The 22,683-nt window shown below is 33.3% G+C and overlaps 4 protein-coding genes across 11 annotated transcripts; 3 read left to right on the plus strand and 1 right to left on the minus strand.

Moving 5' to 3' along the window:
• Positions 1-6,215, plus strand: LOC111282753 (poor homologous synapsis 1). Of its 6 annotated transcripts, none has more exons than XR_016342137.1 (9): positions 2-328; positions 957-1,073; positions 1,655-1,720; positions 1,884-1,984; positions 2,143-2,339; positions 2,416-2,468; positions 2,638-2,665; positions 3,034-3,201; positions 6,077-6,215. XR_016342137.1 is itself a non-coding variant. In XM_022870989.2 (8 exons), exons 1-8 carry the CDS (start codon positions 56-58, stop codon positions 3,090-3,092), a joined length of 894 nt encoding a protein of 297 aa, XP_022726724.1. In that variant the 5' UTR covers positions 2-55; the 3' UTR covers positions 3,093-3,347. The 6 variants fall into 6 exon arrangements, 3 of the variants coding, with proteins under 3 accessions (XP_089616887.1, XP_022726724.1, XP_089616886.1); XR_016342136.1 differs by lacking the exon at positions 6,077-6,215 and adding an exon at positions 4,620-4,754; XR_016342135.1 differs by lacking the exon at positions 6,077-6,215 and adding an exon at positions 3,627-4,599.
• On the plus strand, positions 5,020-9,192 carry LOC111282703 (lysM domain receptor-like kinase 3). 3 transcript variants are annotated; one of them, XM_089760758.1, is made up of 10 exons: positions 5,020-5,681; positions 6,074-6,277; positions 6,430-6,569; positions 6,662-6,751; positions 6,854-7,111; positions 7,226-7,323; positions 7,479-7,617; positions 7,925-8,023; positions 8,127-8,336; positions 9,055-9,192. In XM_089760758.1, the coding sequence occupies exons 1-9, from the start codon at positions 5,027-5,029 to the stop codon at positions 8,289-8,291; spliced, it is 1,848 nt and encodes a 615-aa protein (XP_089616884.1). In that variant the 5' UTR covers positions 5,020-5,026; the 3' UTR covers positions 8,292-8,336; positions 9,055-9,192. The 3 variants fall into 3 exon arrangements, with proteins under 3 accessions (XP_089616884.1, XP_089616883.1, XP_089616885.1); XM_089760757.1 differs by lacking the exon at positions 9,055-9,192 and having other exon boundaries at positions 8,127-8,531; XM_089760759.1 differs by lacking the exon at positions 9,055-9,192 and having other exon boundaries at positions 6,077-6,277; positions 8,127-8,528.
• On the plus strand, positions 9,137-13,402 carry LOC111282523 (AP-1 complex subunit mu-2-like). The gene is made up of 11 exons (XM_022870634.2): positions 9,137-9,505; positions 9,710-9,856; positions 9,992-10,054; positions 10,178-10,354; positions 10,440-10,543; positions 11,145-11,252; positions 11,379-11,475; positions 11,578-11,675; positions 11,796-11,937; positions 12,016-12,138; positions 13,023-13,402. The coding sequence occupies exons 1-11, from the start codon at positions 9,377-9,379 to the stop codon at positions 13,119-13,121; spliced, it is 1,287 nt and encodes a 428-aa protein (XP_022726369.1). The 5' UTR covers positions 9,137-9,376; the 3' UTR covers positions 13,122-13,402.
• Positions 13,403-17,321: 3,919 nt separating this feature from the next.
• LOC111282864 (L-tryptophan--pyruvate aminotransferase 1-like) lies at positions 17,322-20,089 on the minus strand. The gene is made up of 5 exons (XM_022871143.2): positions 19,992-20,089; positions 19,413-19,719; positions 18,257-18,537; positions 17,858-18,159; positions 17,322-17,763 (listed from the first exon to the last, which is right to left on the minus strand). Exons 1-5 carry the CDS (start codon positions 20,087-20,089, stop codon positions 17,552-17,554), a joined length of 1,200 nt encoding a protein of 399 aa, XP_022726878.1. The 3' UTR covers positions 17,322-17,551.
• Positions 20,090-22,683: the final 2,594 nt, after the last annotated feature.

A 22,683-nucleotide genomic window follows, 5' to 3' on the forward strand; every position in this document is an offset into this window, starting at 1 on the left:
CCCCGCATTTTCAAACCGCCACTCAAAAAATCAAAGTATTTGAAAAGTGACAAAAATGGCGGGATCTTTGGCAGTAATAGAAACCGATGGCAAAGAGAGCGAAAAGCCAGTCAACACCATTAAAGACCAATGGCAAGTCCAATTCGCCCGCTTCATCACCTATCCATCTCGCCCTTCCTCGTGTCCCTCTCTCGTACCTCTCCAACTATATCGCCGGGCTGGAGGCAACTGGATCGCTACTTCTTTCCCAGTCGCTTCTCTGCAGATAATCAATGATCTCTCCAGCCCCGAAACGATCCTCGCCGTTTGTTTAAGCGGCAAGATTCTCGTGAGTTGTTCGTTATGGAGTCTTATAGATCATAATTTCGATTGATTTAGGATCTAGCAAACTTTAATTTGATTTATTTGATCAATCTCGTCAGCAGTTTATGAATTCTTTTTGGTTGATCGTGAAAATACTGAGGAAAATTAATTTCCATTTTACCAGTAACAAATAACTGTTAAGAACATACGAACGAATCCAGGTTCGGTGGCGCGTGTTGACCGCTGATTACTTATGGAAATAGCCAGCATGATAGTAATTGCTTTCGGTCCTTCTATTTTTTGCTCTCGAAGTTGAATTTATATCTCCGTGTCAGCGTCCTTCACTGTGTTTTCTTGGATCATTTTTGCTGAGTTTCAAGGATGCTATCTTATACATATTTACTTGTGGATTCTTTTCATTTTCAATTTCTCATTTCAATGGATAAGAAACGTATGTAGAGATGAAAGCCTATAAAAAGTTTTGTTTCGGCTTGTATTTAACTTGACTTGATCTGAAAATATCAGTTCAAGTTTCATTTATTTGTTAAGGAATTGGCGGTTTACCTTTATTTTCATGCTTTTCTTTCATTTGGATTTGCCCCAAAATTGTCTTCTACCGTTGTAAGGAAGTTGGATTCTGTTACTTGGTGCAGGAAGAGCACTACATTTCCAAGCTGCACTTCTCCTGGCCTCAGATCCAATGCATCCCTGAATTTCCAGCTAGGGGTAGCAGAGCTGTGCTTGTAAGCTACAAAGACTCTGCCGACGAGGTAAGCAACTATTGGCTTTACGTATTTTTACAAAGTTATTTATATATATATATATATATATATATATATATATATATATATATATAGTTGCATTTCATGGTCTAAGAGAAGTCAAAACTGGCAAGGTATCCTCATCTATATTGACTTTCTTCTGGTTTTTTATAAAACTTTCATCAGTCATCACCTCATTCTCGTTTGCTTAACAAATTTCGTGGTTACCTTAAAAGTGTTTGAATTCATGAGAGCCAAATAGGAAAGGTTTTATTGAAGTGAATTTACAAGTTACGAAGTATGAGAATTTCATTAAATAATGATGTAGGAGAAAAAGGTGTGCAAACTTTGCTATTCTTTTTCATTCTACAGCCACTTAATGAAGATAATATCTGCCAAAGACAGCTTAGAATAGGAAAACTCCGACATGATCAAGATATGTTAGCTTAACAAAAACATTATTAGCATGCATGCCCACGATATCTTAGGGATATGAATTGTTATTTTTCCTTTTCAAGGCAGACTTAAACAAAGTTTAGCATCTTCCTTCTTTGCGGCAAACTCAAGGATTTCTATTCATATTTTTGCAGATCCAGAAGTTTGCCTTGCGATTTTCTACACTTCATGAAGCAGAATCATTCATGAATGCTCTGAACGTAGAGATACAACTATATGAATTGTTTACTTTTTGTAACAACATTGTTTATTTTTATAGGTCCATCAAACCAATAACTATACTGTGCTGCTAGAAATCTATTTTTGTTAAATCTATTTTTGTTATACTTGGAATGATAGTGGTTTGTTTTGTTTCTTTTTCAGGAGATCTTGAAGTGTGAAGAAATTGAACCTTTAAACACAGATTTTGGATCTGAGCTTTCAGCACAATCAGAGTTCATATCCTGTAATGGACTTGCTACAAGGTAGATATGGAAATTGAAAATATATTCTCTTGCCTGTTTGTTTCTTGCAGAAGATTTTAATATATGTTTTGGATGGGTCAGAAGATAAATTACTATAAACACTACAAAGAATGTCTTAAGGATATCAAAGAGATACTGATTTAGCTCAATTTTTCCAGAGCCGGTCAGGATTTGAGTGATATGACGCCTGGTGATTCTTACACTCCACAAATGGATCCCAGTTTGAGCTATGAAATTGAACATCAGTCATCTGATCAAGATGCAATGCTTAATGACAATTCTGAAGGCATTTTTCCTGCCTTGCCCCCCAGTTTCACATCATTACTGAGTAATTGCTGTTCTACTGCTGAACGAGGTAGATTTCTTATCCTAAATATAAAAAGAGATATCCTCCAACTGAATTGATAACACGTTTTCCTTAAATGATGTAGCTGCCAATCAACCAACAGTATCAAAGGAAATTGATCTCAAATCCCAAATTGTGGTAATGATTCAAACAATGTCTCAAAATTGTGGTTATTGTTTTCAGTATTTAGAAGGCAAAGAGTACCTCACTACTGCACGGCTTGTCCTGTAACATTTCTGAAAATGCAATTTTTTTCTACTATCTTCTATGAGACTGTTCCTTTATTCATATTTATGTGTTGTCGCAGAGATACATGGAAGACTCTTCCTTCCAAGGTAACTTTTATTTCTAGTTCACTTAAATTTTGCAAGGCCTGCAATCTTTGTTTGAAATTTGCTGGGGGCCTTTAGCCTTTTACTAGAGTAGGGGTCACCAGAGAACAGAGGGCAGTGCCCGGTTGCAAGTCCCCTTTTGGCTTATTCATAACATGGTGAAGGAATTGATCATACATTAACTGTCTCCGTTAAACCTTATTGACTTCTTAAAAGGAGTTTAAGTTGTCAAACTCGCCCCCTTGTTATCCCGTAGCAAGCTTTTCTTAACTGCGTACAAACTTTATTAGTTAAATGCAATTCATTTCAATCAAAAGAGACGAGACACGCTAATATATTCATAATGCTTAATTTTTTTAAAACCTGTACAGATATGTTGAGCAAAGTGGAGAAAATCATCAGTGAAGTTGGAGCTGAAATGCTGCTGTAATTCACTTGTTGCCTGTGGCTTTGCTTGTTGTGTCTGAAGAACTGTCACTTGTTTTTGGTTCCCCAAGTCATGAAGTGGTCTTCGTCAGCTACGTCAGGAAACAGTCGTGGTAAAATCGTATCCATCCTGTTAACATTCCAGTAAGATTTAGTAAAATAAAATACTAACTGCTTTAAAGGAATGTATAGCTGCTGCAATAGAGTACTATCTTTAAAATCTGGTTTTATACATTGTTTTAATGCTGTGATCTCTCCACTTTTTGTGGTGTCTTTGTCATAATCTATACTACACACATGACACATGCATGCTGATAATTTTTAATTTAAAAGCATTTCGAAAAACCTCCAAATAAAATAAAAAAGTTGGCCAAGCTAGAACATGTCATGATATATGTAGAAGTTAATAACCAAACAATTTTTTGTCCAACCTTCTGATTTCTTATCGGCTAGAGCATTCCTTCTATTGCATTAACTATAGTCTTTATGAGCTTTCCACTGTTCCCTTGATTAGTTTTCTTCCCACTTTCACTTGTAGGATTCTTTGTTGTCTAATCTGCTTGACTTTCCAACACGAATGACGACCCCATACATTGAATGCTTGTTTTATTTTGTGAATTGATGATACTACCATTTCTTCAACCCATTGTATATTCCGTTATAAAGAGCGAATAGCTTTGAAGTAGAACAACTTTGTAAGTTAGTGCAACCTGGCTGCCGACTTCTAAGTTCTAAGCCCTCAACCAAAAGTCAAATGGAAATGCCACATGGGTTACGTTAGGATATTGCTAAGAGAAAAGGCAGAAAGCTTCACTGAAACTGCAATTCTTCAGTCAAACAAAATTGTGACTTATATAGCACCTTAATAGAGTCAAAATATTGCCACTTGTCAAAGCATCTGACTGTTGTCAAGATTATGGTATTTTCTGCCGGCAGCGGTGAATAGATAGAACCTAAATACAGGACGGAATATGCCAAGAACAAGTTGTCAAGTAATTCTTGTTTTACCCATGCTGGTATTTTCTTCCCTATTATTTATTAATTTATTTATTTTTTATATATAGCTTAAAAGAGAATGGTAATAGCAATTGTGAGTATGATAAAAGCCTCTTTGGAGTTTCATCGGCTAGGCTTTTGGTTGAGAACGTCCTGCCTGCTAATCCCTTACCATCCGAGCTTAGTATTAGATGATCAAGAGTTCATATGACGTGCAAAATATAAATTGAACAACTGGGAACACTCCATTGCCGGAATAAAATATTCTGTTGCAAACCAGGAGACAATCTGGTACGGTGTTATCTAACTGAAAAGGAGACTATCGTCCATTAAGGATTAAAAAAAAAAAAACCTTCCTGACAGCCAACCTTGCTACGAAGGCGAGGTAACCAAGGTAACCCAAAAAAAAACAGTCATGTCTAACAAATAATTAACAGCATTAATAAAAAATATAATCCTCAGCTTATTAGTTTAATATATATGTAGCCGTTTGGCGTTTTATAAAAAACTAAAATTCGAATTGAACCAAATGCAGGAAATGCCACTACATATCACAGATTTACTGTATGCAATATTTAAGCCACGTACATGAGTTAGATTCTTTGTTGCGGTAGCTTGCTCCCCGCCTTTGATGAGCCATGGCCTGAAGTGTTTATCAATATTACTTATATTGTAAGCATCGAAGAGATTCCGCTAAAGATAAAGCAATGACAAGTGACAACATCCCATATTGTGTGTTTGCAAAGAGGTTTTATCGTTTCTAAAGAATCTTTAAATCTCTTTTATGTATAAGAAAAGCGGGCATTCCATCTGGAAACTGTCAAACTATACCCAACTAGATAGCACACATGTAAAGACAAAGAGAAACAAAGAGCATCATTTCCGGCATTTCCATTTTTCATTTAATCCCCTGTTTCTCTTTCATTGGAAAAATAATTTCCCATGCTCATAACCATGGCTTCCCATCATCTCCATACCCCTCTCACCCTCCCATTCTTGGTAACTATACTTGCTAGAATTTGTGCAGCCGATGTCTCTATGTATCCTTTTGCTTGCTCACAAGACATCAAGAAATGTGATGCCTTGTTATACCACATCAACACAGGTCTCCAGAAAGAGCAAATTGCCTCCTATTACTCCGTTGACTCTTCTACTTTCCGCCCCATTTCCAATGGAAATAACCAGGATTACCTTATACCTGTCCCTTGTTCTTGTGAACATATCGGTAATGGCACCAAAGAATACTTCTATGATGCATCCTATACAGTGCAAGAAAATGACACATTTGCGGAAGTTTCAGCTCATATTTACAGTGGACAAGCTTTTGACGTTGGAGAAGAAGAAAGGTACTTTATTACAGGAAACAAAGTATCCATGCATCTGTTATGCGGATGCTTAGAAAGTCAGTCTGAAACCATAGTTACATATACAGTTCAGCTAGGTGATGTATTATCTGGTATTGCTACTCGGCTGTCGGCTAGCATAAATGATATACTGAGCTTGAACAGCAAACTGACTCAAGACCCGAATGTCATATTTGCCGGCTGGGTGCTATATGTGCCAATGGAAAATGATCGAATTCCAGCGCCCAAGAGAAGTAAGTAGTATCAGAACTCAACTCCATACTTCATTTCATTTGTTTGACATTTTCAGCTTCATAGTTATAAGAAAAAGCAAAGCAATAGCATATAGTTTATCGTTAGAGGAGTACCTGTTAGATTTCCAATCGGTTGGAATACAACCTTATTTTTATTTCCTTGGAAAAATATCTTTCATCCTGAGAAACTTTCGTGAGAACTGTTTCAATCATTTCATTGCACCTTTTCAATTCTTATATGTAAATCCTAGGATAGATTTCCAATAATATGTTGCCAATAGCTCTTCTAACTCTACAAAGTGTACCACTAGTATTGTTTTAGTGAAGCTTGAGACAATTGTATCCAAATGTCCTTTGTTTTGTACTAATCCATTTCCTTGTTTTTGAACTAGAAGAGAGAAGAGAGAAATGGACAATTTTTGTTGTCATATTATCGGCACTTACGCTATTTTCAACGATTGCGTTGCTGATCATTCTCATATGGAGAAAAAAAGCACAACAAATGAGCGAGGAAGATCCAAAACCTGTATCCAAATGCACGAGTGCCAGAGCATTTTCATTGCAGAACCAGTTTCTATGCAAGGAAAACATACAAGGTCAGGAAGATTAAAATATGGATAGAGAGTTAAAAATACAGAAAATACCGAAACTAGTTGTATTTTATTTGGTTTTAGTAAAGACCAGAATAATCCATTCTAGGAGAGGAAGAAAAATAATTAACTCATTTGCACTGCATTTTCATATACAGATGTTACAGCTTTCGAATCAGAAAGACCAGTAATATATAGTCTGGAGGAGGTTGAAGAGGCTACTTGTAATTTTGATGAAACTAAGAAAATTGGATCTGGGGGATATGGATGTGTGTACCTTGGAATACTAGGAGGGCAGGTACTGGCTTTCTTTGCTGATATTTCTACTTGTCCTTGATGATGCTTTAGCCAAGACGTTTTAACGAATGGACTTGCCTTTTTGATCTACAGGAGGTTGCTATAAAGAAGATGAAATCTAACAAATCCAAAGAGTTCTTTGCTGAACTCAAGGTCTTATGCAAGATCCATCACATAAATGTGGTAAGTTAACAACCATGTAAAAACAATAACTCTTGTTGGTGTCAGAAAGGAGTAAAAGTTGCATTATGTTTGCTAACGGCAAGGGAAACCCATGTTTCACAGGTTGAGCTCTTGGGATTTGCTAGTGGAGATGACCACCTCTACTTGGTTTATGAGTATGTGCAGAATGGATCACTCAATGATCATCTCCATGATCCGTTACTGAAAGGTCACCAGCCACTCTCTTGGACAGCAAGAGCACAAATTGCACTTGATTCTGCAAAAGGCATTGAATACATTCATGACCACACAAAATCACGGTATGTGCACAGGGATATAAAGACCAGTAACATTCTACTCGATAAGGGGCTGCGAGCAAAGGTATTAATATTAGCTTGTTTGCATTATGTTGCTGCTTTTTTAATTTTGTTGAACTTTTTGTTGTTTATATAAGTCTTAATCCTCCTAGGAGTAACTGGAAAACAAATCAATTAGGTTGCAGATTTTGGATTAGCAAAGCTTGTTGAGCGAACAAATGAAGAAGAACTTATAGCTACACGACTGGTTGGAACACCAGGCTACCTCCCCCCTGAGTAAGTATACTTACTATAATCACTAATGTTTTATTTCGTATAAAATTTTCATCCAAGGAGCTGTTTATTGGAAGAAAATCTACACTGCAATTTTCCACTCGCACACCACCGTAATTGTGTTCCCAGAATGACTTTTGATATTTTTTACTGGAAAGATCGGTGATGGAGCTGCAAATTACTCCCAAAACTGATGTGTTTGCATTCGGGGTGGTCCTGGCGGAGCTGATAACAGGTCAACGTGCCCTGGTTCGTGACAACCGGGAACCAAACAAAATGCAATCACTAATTACAGTGGTAAGTAAATTGATTCACATGTTTGAGAAACTTAAGCAGGTGGAAAATTAATAGGGATTAAGATTGAAAAACTGTTCTCACAGGCTAGGCTGAGGTCTGCTAGAATAAATGGCATTTGTACATATAGAGACGTTTTCTGCCATGCGTAATTACATTGTAGAAATTATTTTTAGCACTCCTTCTTCATGATAACGTGTGCGGCTCATTCCACCGAGCAATATTTCACAGGCACAAACATGTTTGCTTCATTCAATTCTGGTTGTGCTGACCAAGCTCAATAATTTTTCAATTTTCATCTTGTTGTCAGTTTAATAAGATTTTTGAAAAAGAAAACTCCGAATCTGCTTTAGAAGAAGTGATAGATAGAAATCTCAAAAGCAGCTATCCCATGGAGGAAGTATACAAGGTAGCCTGGTTTCCTCCACAATCATATAAAATCTTCTTGTGTCATCAGCCATGCCATTTTTCCTGACTTGAAAAACTGGAGAATTTGCCCTCCTTGTTTGCAGATGGCCGAACTAGCTAAGTGGTGCTTGAGTGAGGAGGCAGTGAACAGACCAGAAATGAGGGAAGTTGTTGTAACACTTTCTCAAATCGTGATGTGCTCAGTAGAGTGGGAGGCATCACTAGGAGGGAATAGCCAAGTTTTCAGTGGCATATTCAATGGAAGATGAAAAGCAATCCAATGTAGAAAAATGTTGTGTCTACCTAGGAGCAATGTAAGTTAAAAATGTAGCTGCTTGTTCATTTTACGTTCCATATATGTTTTAAAAGAATTATTGGGACATAAATTTCATTGTAGCACAAATGGGAACAATTGCTTAATTATTTTGGGTGGTGCATGATTTCATGCGCCAGAGCTGAAGCCATACACCAAATAATTGGCCGTTCCAGTTTTCTGAATCGTTAAGAACGGTAGTATTAACTACAAAAGAAAAAAAAAATAATAATAAACGCAAGTTTAAGGGTCGACTCAAATAGGAGGGAAATTTAGATTTACTAATGAATCTGAAGTTTAGTGCAGGTTTTTGGTGCGGTTATTTTAATAGATGATATTTAGTAAATTTGGAGTTTAAATTTTAATATTTGTAATTTTATTTTTAAAGTTATAATTTTTTATTTACAAAAAAAAATAGATTTGTTTAATTTTAAATAAAAATAAAAAATAAAAAATAACACTATTTTAATATAAATTATAAATAAATTTGATAAAAATAAAAAAAATTATATTTCATGTATTTTATAATAATTTTCGTATTATATATATTTGACATAAAATAAAAAATTATAAATATATGCATTGCAAAACCGTATAAAACGTCCTAGTATTGGCGCGTGAGATTTCAACGAAGATAAGATTGTAAAGCGGCGGCGTTTTACAAACTCTTATTATTTTTTGGAAATATGCAAATCTAAATTCTATAGTGTAAACGTCAGGCACGGAACAGAAGGCATGAAATTGCAAGATCGGGCTCACCGTCCTCCCATTTAAATCTCAAATAGCAAGAAAAATAAATATAGTCTAGGCTGGGCAGGGCAGGGCAGGGCAAGGCAGGGCAGATCGTAACGAACATTCCCAAATAATGATTCAGCTTCAACATGCTCGCCCAACTTTGCACTTCATTTAGATCTTTCCTCGTGCATCAATCCCCGACTTTGAATCAATCAGATCTGAAGAAGGCAGTGAATCCCACCGCTCTCATCCACAAAATAACTAGGGATTCGTAGGACAAAATAAAAAAAAATCCCAAAAGAAGAAATGGCAGGGGCAGCATCGGCACTGTTTCTTCTAGATATAAAGGGCCGCGTTCTGGTGTGGCGTGACTACCGTGGCGACGTCTCCGCCACTCAAGCTGAACGCTTTTTCACCAAACTAATCGAAAAAGAGGTTCCTTTTTATAATCTCAGAATTTCGATGTAATCTCTTTTTTCCGGTTTAGGATAAATCATATTCTTCTGTTAATAGCTTTACTTAAAAGAAAAAAGAAGTTTGAATTGTGTTTATTTGTACTTCGAATCAGCTTTTAATTTGATGGGGCTCAAAGCGGTTAGCTTATTGTTTTAATTTTTGTCCTTTGGATTTGGTTCTCAGGGTGATCCGCAGTCACAAGATCCAGTGGTGTACGATAATGGAGTAACGTACATGTTTATACAGCACAGCAACGTTTTCTTGATGACCGCGACCAGACAGAATTGCAATGCCGCCAGTCTTTTTTTCTTCCTGCACCGTGTAGTTGATGTAAGCGCGATTCGGTAATTGTAGTTTCATGCCTTTTTATCAATATTTCATTTGAGTTGAGTTGTTTACATTTTCTGTTTTCTTAATGAAGTGTATGATATTGATTCTTTATATCGATCTAAATTAATCTTTCAGGTTTTTAAGCATTATTTTGAGGAGTTAGAAGAGGAATCTCTTAGGGATAACTTTGTTGTAGTGGTATGTGGAAATCAAACTCTTTATCTTCTAGGTTAAATAGTTCCAACATTGGTTTTCGATGGTATCGGTACTTAATTTATAATAAAAGAGTTTATAATTTGCTATTTGTTATGCCTTTACCAGTACGAGTTACTTGACGAGATTATGGATTTTGGCTACCCTCAATACACTGAAGCAAAAATACTTAGTGAATTTATCAAGACTGATGCATATAGGATGGAAGTTACACAGAGGCCTCCGATGGCTGTTACAAATGCCGTCTCTTGGCGGAGTGAAGGGATTTACTACAAGAAGAATGAAGTCGGTGGCCTTTTTTCAGTTGTTCTTTTGTGTTATTGTCAATGTCTTGAGACACTAGCTTATGAAGATCTATTCTTCATTTCAGGTTTTTTTGGATGTGGTAGAAAGTGTGAACATACTTGTCAACAGCAATGGACAAATAATTAGATCGGATGTTGTTGGGGCATTGAAGATGAGAACTTATTTGAGGTGTGTCTTCTTGTAGTTTGAAAATATATGGTTCATCTTGAGGGAGTATGCTTTAGATCAACTCAGGAAAGTACTTGCTTCTTTTTGTGAATAGATTAATTGTATGTCTAATAAAGTGGCAATATAAAAGAGTGTGTCTAGTGTAGCAAAATTGTTATTTCAACAAATATTACATATTAGAGTGAATTTGTGATAATGCTTGTAATTTGTAAGTTGTAAATAAAGGGCTAACATATGTGAATTGATATGATGAGACCTGGATTCAAATATACAATTTTCTGCAATCTGAACAAAGAAATATTATTTACAAGACTTTCCATCTTTATGTTGCTCCCTTGTTGACAATGCCATTCATTTAAAATTTCTGTTTGCCATGTCATTCAATCGTGTTATACTGGAAACTCTTAAAATTCTGGCATGTTCATGCATACCACGTCTGTCTATCCTATGTTGTAGCAGGCAACTCAAACCTTCATGCAAAGGGACATGGTCCAAATAAATTGAGTTTGTTCATGATAATTATGGCATCAAAAAATTATCCTTTCATTTTGGAAGTTCTTTTTTGAGCTGTCCATTTATTTATTTGGGTTATCTTTTTCAGTGGTATGCCTGAGTGTAAGCTTGGCCTAAATGATAGAGTATTGCTTGAGGCACAAGGCCGAGCTACAAAGGGAAAGGCAATTGATTTGGAGGATATAAAGTTTCATCAGTATGTAGCCTTAACACTTCTTTTCTACTTGAACTCTGGTTCTGATCATATGTTTTTTTAGCTTTGGGTGCAACAGCTACTGAAGTCTGATATTGCAAATTTCCCCCCTTTAATGCCGTGGCATAGGTGTGTACGTCTAGCCCGATTTGAAAATGACCGGACCATATCCTTCATACCTCCTGATGGGTCCTTTGATCTCATGACATATAGACTTAGTACTCAGGTGGACCTTGTTGCTTCTGAATTCTCACTCCCCCTTCTTTCTTTCGTTTTGCCAATCGCTTATTTCTTGATGACTATTGTTGGTGGTTATTTCTGCTTTCAGGTCAAGCCTCTTATCTGGGTGGAAGCTCAAGTTGAAAAACATTCAAGAAGCCGAATTGAGATTATGGTAAAGGCCAGGAGTCAGTTCAAGGAGCGTAGGTATTGGGTTTTATTCCTATTCCTACATATTAATGTCTTTATTTAGTTTCACAGATCTAGGTAGGCTTATTTTATAGTTAGATTCCTAAGCACTCATGAAGACATAATGGTTCTTTACAGTACTGCTACTAATGTTGAGATTGCGGTGCCTGTATCTGCGGATGCTTCCAGTCCAAATGTTCGTACATCAATGGGATCTGCAGTGTATGCACCTGAAAATGATGCATTAATGTGGAAAATAAGATCTTTTCCTGGTGGCAAGGTATCATCTGCCAAGTCCGAACTTATAAAAAATTCTGTCTAGCCATGGTACTTATCATTTTAATATTCATTAAATTAGGAGTATATGCTTAGGGCCGAGTTTACTCTTCCTAGCATAACCGATGAAGAGGCAACTCCAGAGAGAAAAGCTCCTATACGGGTGAAGTTTGAGATTCCATATTTTACTGTTTCTGGGATACAGGTATGCCTTCAGATTCTTTATTTTTTTGTTTGATCTATGTTAAAGATAACTGTTTTGTCAATCTTTTGTTCTTGGTCAAAGGGATATAAAAATGTTTTTCCATACTCTTCTCTTCTTTCTTCCTTGCATTCTCATTAGTTAAGAACTAGAGTATCTATCTAAATTAGGGCGAATATTAAATTGTGTTAACTTTCATTATTGATACTGTTTATTTTTGCAACAGAGTTAAAATTTATGCTTAGAATTTAGAATGCCACCCCCTTTAAAACAATGATGTTACAACTATGAGATGCCATATGTTATAATGAGTAACATGTAAGATACTTCAATAGACTATAACAGGCTTTTCAGTCAAATTATCCAGCCTGAAACTGGGTCAAATATCAAAATGGTTGATCTGTTATGCACTGTATTCATAAATATTTGTGCTAAGTTGTCTTAGGGGTATTCAAGGTGGTGATGAATTTTTGATGGGTGGATTGAAGATAGCAACCCAACATGATGCAGTGCATATCAAACATAAATAAACTGCAGAGCAGACATTTCCTGTCTCATTCAAGGACTATTGGTTAGCATGCTAGTTTTGCTTGCTTGCTGGCTATTAACCTGTATAAATATGCTAACTAAACAACCATGAATATGAGAGCATATACCTAGTAGCCATGATAACCACCAATAAGATCCAATGTAAGCGTCAAGAATAATCACTTGGCAGCACTATTTGCATAACTCTTTGCTTAAGGCATTGCCCATAATGATATCATTGTTGCTTCAGTCTGCTGCTAGTGGAAACATTCAAACAACGGTTAAACCTATCATTGTTGATTTCTTTACTTTTTTTATTCTTTGGTAAATTTTCTAACTTACATGTTGGGGTTTTCTAGGTTCGTTATTTGAAGATTATTGAGAAAAGTGGTTACCAGGCTCTTCCATGGGTACGGTACATTACAATGGCTGGCGAGTATGAACTAAGACTTATTTGATAGCCATTCTTTGAAGTTGACATTTCCAATTCACTGAATTTTCCATGAGTTTGAATGACTGGGGACATAAGTATACAAGGAAACCAGTTGATAAACAAAGCCCTGTGCAAAGTATGCAAGAGTGGTTTGTCCTGAACAATCTTTTCTGCTTCATATTATACTGACTGTGCATTATAATTGTTTTATCTAATAGGTTTATAAGAGTTTATGATCACCAAGAATATTTTTCCCTTATCAAACTACAAATTGAATACCATGAATTCTTTTCGACTTTTTGTGAATGATTTGTTGGTTGAATGTGTCAGCCCAGGGTGCTCCGAAATTTCCTGATGGTTAGTTAATCTGGTTCTGCCCATTGACCGCTATTGTTTGCGCCACTGCCCTTTATTTGCCTGGTAGTGTGTAATTTTTATTGTCAAGTAGGAATATGCTCGTGCTTTGCGGCGAGGATTTTTTTTTTTTTTAATTTTGTTATTAGTAGTTAATAATGCTTATAAAGATTAAAACTTAAAAAGGAAAAAAAGAAAGGTCCAAGGAAATAAAAAAAAAGAAAAAAAAATTGAGTCAAATAAGGATGTCACGGGACTTGTCTCTTTACTTTCAAATTTATCTAATTAAAATGAAAAAAGTAAGTGTTGAAAAAAAAAACCAAGTTTGAAATTCAAAAAATCAGTCATGATTATTCAAAATACATATTAGTTGATAAGAAATGAATTCAAAATGTAGTTAGTAATACAAAAAAACTATAATCTCCAAAAAAATGATAATTCCAAAATTCATATGTATCAATCAGCTTGAACATTAAGATGTAATTGTATAAATGTAGTAATTTTATTAAGTTGATTTCTTAAATTAAAAGTATTAAATAATAATTTTATTAATATGTATATAATTATAAAATTAAATAAATAATAAAAAATATATTTTTATATATATACTCTGAAGTGGGTTAGGGTCAAGCATGCTAAATTTGTTTTCAACCTAACTTCGTTTCTTTTAAAAAAAAAAATCAATCAGCTTCAAATCGATTCTCATTTTTGTAAAAAACATTTCATATCTGATTTAAGTGGATCAAAATTCGTTATATACGAATTATTTTATTTTTCATATTTATTAGTTTTTTTTCTTTTTATAAAATTTATCTAACTAAAAAAATAGTTAAAGAAAGAAAAAGTGAAATAGAGTGCTATGTAAACACCTTTGTTGACCTCTTTTCTTACAAAATTTATGTAATTAATAAAAACCCTAAAACAAAAGGAAGACAGCAAAAAAAAAAAAAAAAGAAAAAGAAAAAGAAACGAACGTGAGTTAACACGTGATATTAAGAATGATGAGCTATTCTTGTAAAATTTATATTACGGATATTATTTTTGAATATAAATTATATTTTAATTATTTATAAATGTAATATTTTGATTACATTTAGATATTAAATAATAGTTTTATTATATAAAATATATAAATAAAAATTAAATAAATAAAAAATATATTTTTATATATTCTGAGAAAGATCGAAATAAAATATTTTAAACTTACCTCAAATCTAATCCCAATTTCAAAAAAAAAAAAAAAGAATTACTTCAATCCTAACTCAATCTTAATTTTCAAAACAAAAAATCACTCAAATTGGATTGAGTGTCGAATCCTGTCAAATAAAATTTTTTTTGTCATCTCTAACTTTAGTGACCAATTTTATTATAATATTTATCTAATTAAAAAAATAAAACTAAAAAATAAATTAAAGAAAGGAAAAAAAAGAAAGTAAATGTGAAGTGTTATGGGGACACCTCTATTCACCATTGATCTTTTCAAACATATTTTTTAAAATACTAAAATACACAATAAAAAACAATAAAAAAAAGTTAAAACTAAAAACAAAAAAGTAGAAGGAGAAAGGGGTAAAAGAAAAAAAAATGAAAGGAAAATAAAAGGAAATTAAATAAAGGGGTTATGTGAGCGCCTCTACTTAAAAAGATGACAATGGACTGAATGCGGATGTGCTTAAACTCCTTCCGACACCGTCTTGACTATTTAATAATTTTACACCAACTTCGGGTTTTACTTGACATCAGATTACAATTTTTTATACACAACTTTGACTTGAAACATATATGTACAACACGCATTCGATACAATTTAACTGGAAATTAGTTCAATAATTTTAATTTAACATAATATTTATAAAACATTAATTTTTATATAAATTATATTTAATTATATATAATTGTAGTATTTTTTTAAATTAATGCATTAAATAATAAATTTATTAATATAATATATAAATATAAATATAAATAAATAATATAATATATATATCTTGAGATAGAATACATTAAACTTGCCTTTTGACCTTACCGTGATTTCCAAAAAACTACCTTGCTCTAACCAAATTTCAATTTAAAAAAAATTGTCTCTATTGTATTAGGACGAGTTGAAATTTATTGAAAATAAATTTTTTGTTATTTCTACCTCTATTTTATTTTTTTTATGAAATTTATCTATTTAAAAAAAAAAAAACCAAACAGGGTTGCAAAATGGATACCACATTGGCCTCATTTACTTACAAAATTTACTATGTAAATTTTTAAAAAATAAAACTAAAAAATATAGGTTGAAAAGAAAAAAAAAACAAGAAATTGAGATGTTATGTTGATATTTTCATTAATATCTTTTTTTTTATAAAATTATTTTAAAAAAGAATGAACAAAAAATATTTTTTTAATCACTAATATAAAATGAGTCCATATTATTTTAAAAAAATTATTTATTAAATATAGAAAAAAAAGAAAAATATAAAAATATAAAAAAGAAAAGAAAAAAGAGAAGGTGACATGTAATAAGTTATATGGAGAGTTAATACGACTAAAATTAATAATGTGGATGGATGGATATTTAGAGGTGCAAGGTAGACCTAAGATAACTAGTAAATATATAATAATAAGGGGGAAAGAGGGGGGGGGGGTATGGCGGGGTTGCGAAACTTGAAAGTGGAAGTAAATAATAATAACTTTAAAGCGAAAGGAATCGATTGGCTGAAGAAAAGAAAAAATGCGAAAGGATTCGAAGGTGAGGTTACAATTAGAATTCCAATTAGTACGATTTGAATCTTCACGCTTGCCGCATCAGGACTTCTACCCTGTAGGCCGAAGTTAGATGGAAACCAGATAAAGCTAATAAACATGAAACTATAAATTAATTAATGTCTTACAATCTTTCCGACAAAAACAAAATAATGTCTTTGAACATCATGATATTGATAGCTGGTTATTTGCATCCATTATGGAGATGGCGGGCATTGTCCCGTTGTCTCTGGAAGCAATGAAACATATTAAGATATCGTAATAACAAATTTGTCCCCCTCATTGGGACCATTTTTTCCCCCACCTCTCCTTCAAGACCTTCGTCTTCTTTTTTTTTTGGATAATTACAACAACACTATGCATAAAACCTGCATCTTGTGCCTCTACGGATCTTCCTTTTTAACTTACCTTAAAACTGAACCTTCAAATTTTCCTGGAATTGACATCCAACTGTACAGGTGGAAAGCACATTGGTAAAGAAATTTGAGGCTGCTTCCAAATTTTAAATTGATGGAGGGAGTGATCAGATTAAATTTGGAGCAATTCCACCCTAATCTCAGTCTCTAAAATTGTCACTGCTCCCTTTGCATTAAGACCTCTGAAATTGCCCCATTGCAGTGATGAAGGCTTTCAAACCATTTCAAAGCACAACAATTCCTAGGACCTTCTTAGGGAAAATAGTTGACTTGACTTGCCTTTTCTGTTTATAAGGCTATGGTAAGCTCTTTTATGAATAATTTATAGAGTTTATATTTATACACTATCAATGTATAGATTTTATACATCATCAGTAAATAAGATGATACTTACTTATTAATGAACACATATCAGCTTTCAAAATAAATAAACAAAAATTAATATTTTTTTAAAAAATTTACTTATTAATGAGGTGACATAATCTGATTCACTTCATTAATAAGATGTATTATCTTATTTACTAACAGTATATAAAATATATACACTGATAATACATCAAATATAAATCTTAATTTGTATTGTAACTTTGTTTTATTTATCTAGTTGTGAGTTTTTCCTCAAAAGCTTAATTTGAGATGAGTATGTAAACTGTCAGAATAGGTTGACTTTAATTACAGCACGAACAATTTTATCAATTCATCTATACCATTGAAGTACTATCACTGAAATATTTTGTAACAAATTAACATTATTATTATAATTAAACAAGCAACATACATTTGAAACTATCATAGGTATAGAATCAACTGCTTAAACCATAAGTCCTAATTATTTTCCACCCTACTTATGCATTCTACTTTCCTAGCCAGTAAAGTCTAAATGTTCTAACTTCCAAGTTCCATCTACATTCCGATAATCAAAGGCTTTTGCTTTTCAGCCCTTCACGATTAATCTTTCCATTGGTGGTCCTTGGATTGCTGATAACCTCTCCAAGAAAAGGTTAAACTCCTCATCAGGACTCAGCATGCTAATCCTTGTATACTTTGATCCAACACCAAAATTCGTCCCGCACCTTGTGACTAATTTATGCTCTCTTAAGAGATTGTCACAGTTCACGCCGTCCTTGCTCTTCAGCCATGCAAAGGCTGTATGAGAAAAAAGAAACCAAATTCAAGGTTCATCGAATGGAGTTAGTATAATCAAAATGATGCAATTAACTTTTATATATGTTGCATTTACCAGGGTTCGAATCAGTGTATTTGCCAATGAAGTTGCAGTAATCTTGCGGGTACTTTGGCAGACTGAAAACTCCATTGCGTTTAACCACTTCCCGCAGCTTTTCCCACCTTTCAGACATGAGGCGCTGTCCATATTCAAAGAAGTTTTCTTCTCTGTTAGGACCAGAATTCTGGCAGTCGTCGCTGATCACTCCTAGAATCTTGGCAGCCCGGAGCTGGGATTCTTTGGATACCCCAATGCTGCTCAGCTCTATGAACTTAACCATCTTGGTGGTGATTTCTTTATCCTTAACGATAGCCCAGCTGCAGTATTATAAATTAAATGATCAAAATATTTCGAATAAATACTCCAAATTAAAGATTTTTCTAGATTATATATTTCATGGCGGAAGATTCTTACCCAATGCGAGAACCAGCATGTCCTGTGGCTTTGGAGAGGGTGAAAAGCATAACATCATAATCAGCCCTACTAGTAATGGGCGTGTATTGAGGCCAATAATAGGCTAGGTCGTGAATAAGTTTACCACCTTCACGATTCACTACAGCTTCTCGAATTGCACCATCAGGGTTGTTGGGTGAAGTGACCACTTCTATGTAAGGTCCATCTTTATCAAAGGAGTATGCATCACCTGCCCATTTGTACAGCCCTGAACACAGGAATTCAGTCTCCTCTGGATATGACTGCAATCAAGGTAAATTTTAGTAAATAGAGGTTCGAAAACAAGAGGAAAAGGACATAGTTTTGGCAGCACCAAGTTAAATTTCATGCGTGGATGATAATCTTTTCAAGAAATTAGAGACATAAGGCACGTGAGAATGTGCAAAGAGAGCATTTTAATGATCATTTACACTATTATTTTATTAGTATAAGAGAACTCGATGGTCTCTTGAAAACGTGAGTAACATGCTAAATGTCTGGCTTTTGTATCTAAAAAGCTGCTCAAAATGATCCTCCACAAACAACTATGATGGGGTCCAATCACTGAAAAATCCTGGTGCCTGCTAATTTCTATTTAATACATGCTGGTTAAACTTAGCCCATGAATGTCCTTTTTTCATACACATTGAGGAGAAAATGCCTGAAGTGACTCTTTCACCAAGTTTGGAACCAGACCGTAGAAATCTGGGGTTGACCCACCACATGCTTCGAAAACTAGACATGCCCATGTTACCATGATCGCCCTAAGATCCAAAAAAATGCTACGTGCATATGTTTGATAGTTGTTTCTAAATCCTAAGTGTTAAAGAAAACATGTCTGTCCCTTTGTCCCATTCTTTTTCTCAGTAATTTTTCTATTCCCTCTGGCAACCCCTATTGCAACGTTTCCCAATGTCATTGAAAAATGGAACCAATTGCTTTGATGGAAGAAGTTTTTATTGCAGAGAATTAAACATTAAGGAAAAGCCCACAAGGAGCAAACCATGGCCTAATATACATCCAACAGGAGATGTGGAAACATTGATTTGACTTAACTGAGGAATAGTAAAAGAAAAGAAGTCAAATCTCTGAAGTCAACCAAAATCAACGGTTGTAATTGCATCAATTAGAGGCTTACCGAGTAGAAAGGGACAGCAGCTACCACACTAATGGGCTCAGGCTCATTAGGAGAAGAAAGGGCATAGAGCAAAGCCTGGAAGAGCTGAGTTGAGCCATTCCCAACCACGATGAATCTATCATCATCAGCGATGGCATTCCCAACCACGCGGTGCAATCTCCGAATGGCATGATCAAGCTCTGGCATCAAAAACCAGCATACTTTTTCGGCGTCGCTGAAGTAGCTCATCAAATCATTGCCAGAAATCACCACAGTACACCTTTCTCCCAACCTCTTCCAGTAGGACTCATACATCGTAGGATCACCACTGTTGAAAAATTCCATTAATCATATCAAATTATCAATCACTTTGACAGGCAATAAACATAAAGCCAGCCAAAACCCAAAACATTCCTTGCATTAGATGCATCAAAGTAGAATTTATAAGCCAACAAAATTGGAGTGTAGAATTAGTGTTAGTATTATGAAACAGTGGAATATTAATGTAACAGTGACACCTCAACGAGGGGAAAAAAGAGAAGGAAATTAATAAAAAAGGCATGCATTTGCCAAAGAAATTAATACAGGCAATGGACTAACCGAGCAAAGTTGATGACAGAGTCCGAGGAAAGAGTCTTCTTGGCAGAGGACGGGACGGATTTGGTTGCGGAAACTGACTTCTCAAAGCCGACCACCATCCTGGCTTCTCTAAAAGTGATTGTAAAATTACTTTTATGCAAGTAAATATTGTTTAGGGTAGTGGAATGAGGAAATGGGAATGTATGTATATATAGGGAAGGAAATGAGGGAGCCGGGTGGGAGGGTGCATGAACCCTTTCTCGTTTAATTTTGGTTTTCACAAATCTGTCTGATTCTCGTTTTAAGAGAATAAAACAAAAAAAATAAAAAAAAAGGCGTTAAAAGGCAGAAAAATCTAGGAATTATTAATGACAGAATCTGAAGGTGTAAATACTATAACAATTAAGGAGAGTTTTCTTTTTTTTTTTTGTTAAGAAAAATCCGGAGGTAGATAGGTTACAAATGGACAGGATTCGAAATCAAAACTTTTTCGTCGAGGAAAACGATTTTAACCGATTGAAACAACCACTTGTTAATGATTAAAAAGAGTTATCTCTTTAGTCTTTGTGCACCTAAATCAAATTCTTCACTAAAATTTGCCATTTTGTTGACCGGCCAAATAAAAAACAATAGAATTAGTTGATTAAGGTCCATTTGGATAGATGGTAAGATTGATTTTAGTGAAATTGAAAATAATAATAAAAGTTACTTTAAATATGACTAAAAAAAATTATAATAATTGTGATTGAAAAAAAAATTATAAAAAAAAATTATACTGAATATATTTCACTAGAATTTATATTTAAATTCAATTGATGGTGCGAAGAGCTCAATTACATCATACTAAAAGTGTGGTAAAATTCAAACTCTTAGTTTTTTTAGGGAAAGGATGCTCTCCACTATTTAACGACTTAAAAATAGGAGAAGTTTTCATTATTTTATCCAATAATGATAAATACACTTTAATTAAGTTTGAGGTTGAAATTTAATTATTTAAAATTAAATATAAATATAAATAAAATTTAATTAAAAAGATAAAAATAATTTGAATAAATTTCAACCTTAGATTTAGTTGATAGTGCATATACTACCATTAAATAAAGTAATAGAAGTTTTCACTACTTTTAAGTAGCGGGAAAGATTTTTTCCCCATTTAGGAATTTGAATCGACACTCCCATCTCATCGGAAAAAATAGAATTGATTGATTAAGCTTCATTTAAGAATATGATTCGATATGTACTTTCATCACGTCAGAAGGTATCCTTTAATTATTAAAAAATTAAACATAAAATAATGATAATAAGAAATTAATATGGTTGAGTCATGTATAAACCTGTTCAAGGGTTTGGTTATTTGTCCAAATCTGAAGGTCCATCGAAGTTTTAAGAGGGCTTAAACAAAAAATTAAAATCCGTTAAACGAGTTTAAGCACAATTTTTAGGTTTTTTTTAAATTTCAGGTTGGGCAACAAAAGATTTAAAGCTCAAACTTAGTTCGACTTAGCCTGAATTCACATATATAAATTTTTTATTTTTATATATACCTAAAGTATATACACATATATAAATTAAAAATAAAAACTATATATATTTTCTATTAAATTAAATTTTTATTTTTATATAATTTTTATTTTTAATTTTTATATATATAATTTTTATTTTTATTATATATATATGTGAATTGAATATAATCTCGTTAAACTTAATTTAATTATATTTTTTAAAATTTTATTATATAAAGTAAGTTTAATGAATGAGTTTAGGATTTTTTTTTTTTAATTTGAGCCGAATTCAAAAAAAAATTTAGTTCTAAAATTTCAAATTGGACTAAACCTAAACTAGTATATAAGCTATTAATATAAAATATGAGCCTAATTCAAACTTAGACTTGATAAGTATATAAACTATTAATATAAAGTATGAGCTTAATTCAAACTTGACTTGGCTCGACCCGGTCTATGAACACTTTTAATAATGTAAAAGTAACAGTAAAACTTTTACCTTATAAAACTTAGAATATGACAAAATTTCAAAAACTTTCTAAAAGAATAAGTGAAAATAATTTTATTAAAAAAATTAGACACTTGATGGAAACGCTTATCTTTATATGATAATTGTTGGTGAACAAATGTAATTTTTTTTTATTAATGATTAAACATAATTTTTTCATGGAGTAAATATAATTTTTCACTTGAAAGACAAACATAATTTTTATAATTAATTTAATTTATGAAAACTAAAATAGTTTGTCACAAATAAGCATTTCCACCAAATTTACTTTAAAGAACTATTTTTTGATCTGAATTAAAGAGATCCCCCAATATTTTAAAATGCCAAAAATAAGAAGAGATAAAAATGCTTGTGTGTATCTTATCCAACATAAGAAAATATGAAATAATGTGTGAAAAGCACTAAACGTAAAAGCTCAAGGGGGCCTTGAAAAAGAAGATCCAATGCATAAAAATAATAGCTATGTGAATGAACATGCACTACAATTTAAAATAAGTTTTAACAATATCACAAAATATACAGCTAAATCTGAGAAATTGTTGTTATTAATTCAGGATTTAGTTTCAGCTTTGAAATTGTTAGTCGAGATCTGTTAATTCTTAACGCTTGGGTTTTGAATAACAAAATTCATTGTTATATTTGTCGTGATAATCCTGTCGGCAACTAATTACAAATTTGTTCATAATTATATGATTTATTGATA

Source organism: Durio zibethinus, chromosome 5 (genome assembly GCF_047325235.1).
Source record: "Durio zibethinus cultivar Kanyao isolate XHJ-2024 chromosome 5, ASM4732523v1, whole genome shotgun sequence".
Taxonomy (NCBI): domain Eukaryota; kingdom Viridiplantae; phylum Streptophyta; class Magnoliopsida; order Malvales; family Malvaceae; genus Durio; species Durio zibethinus.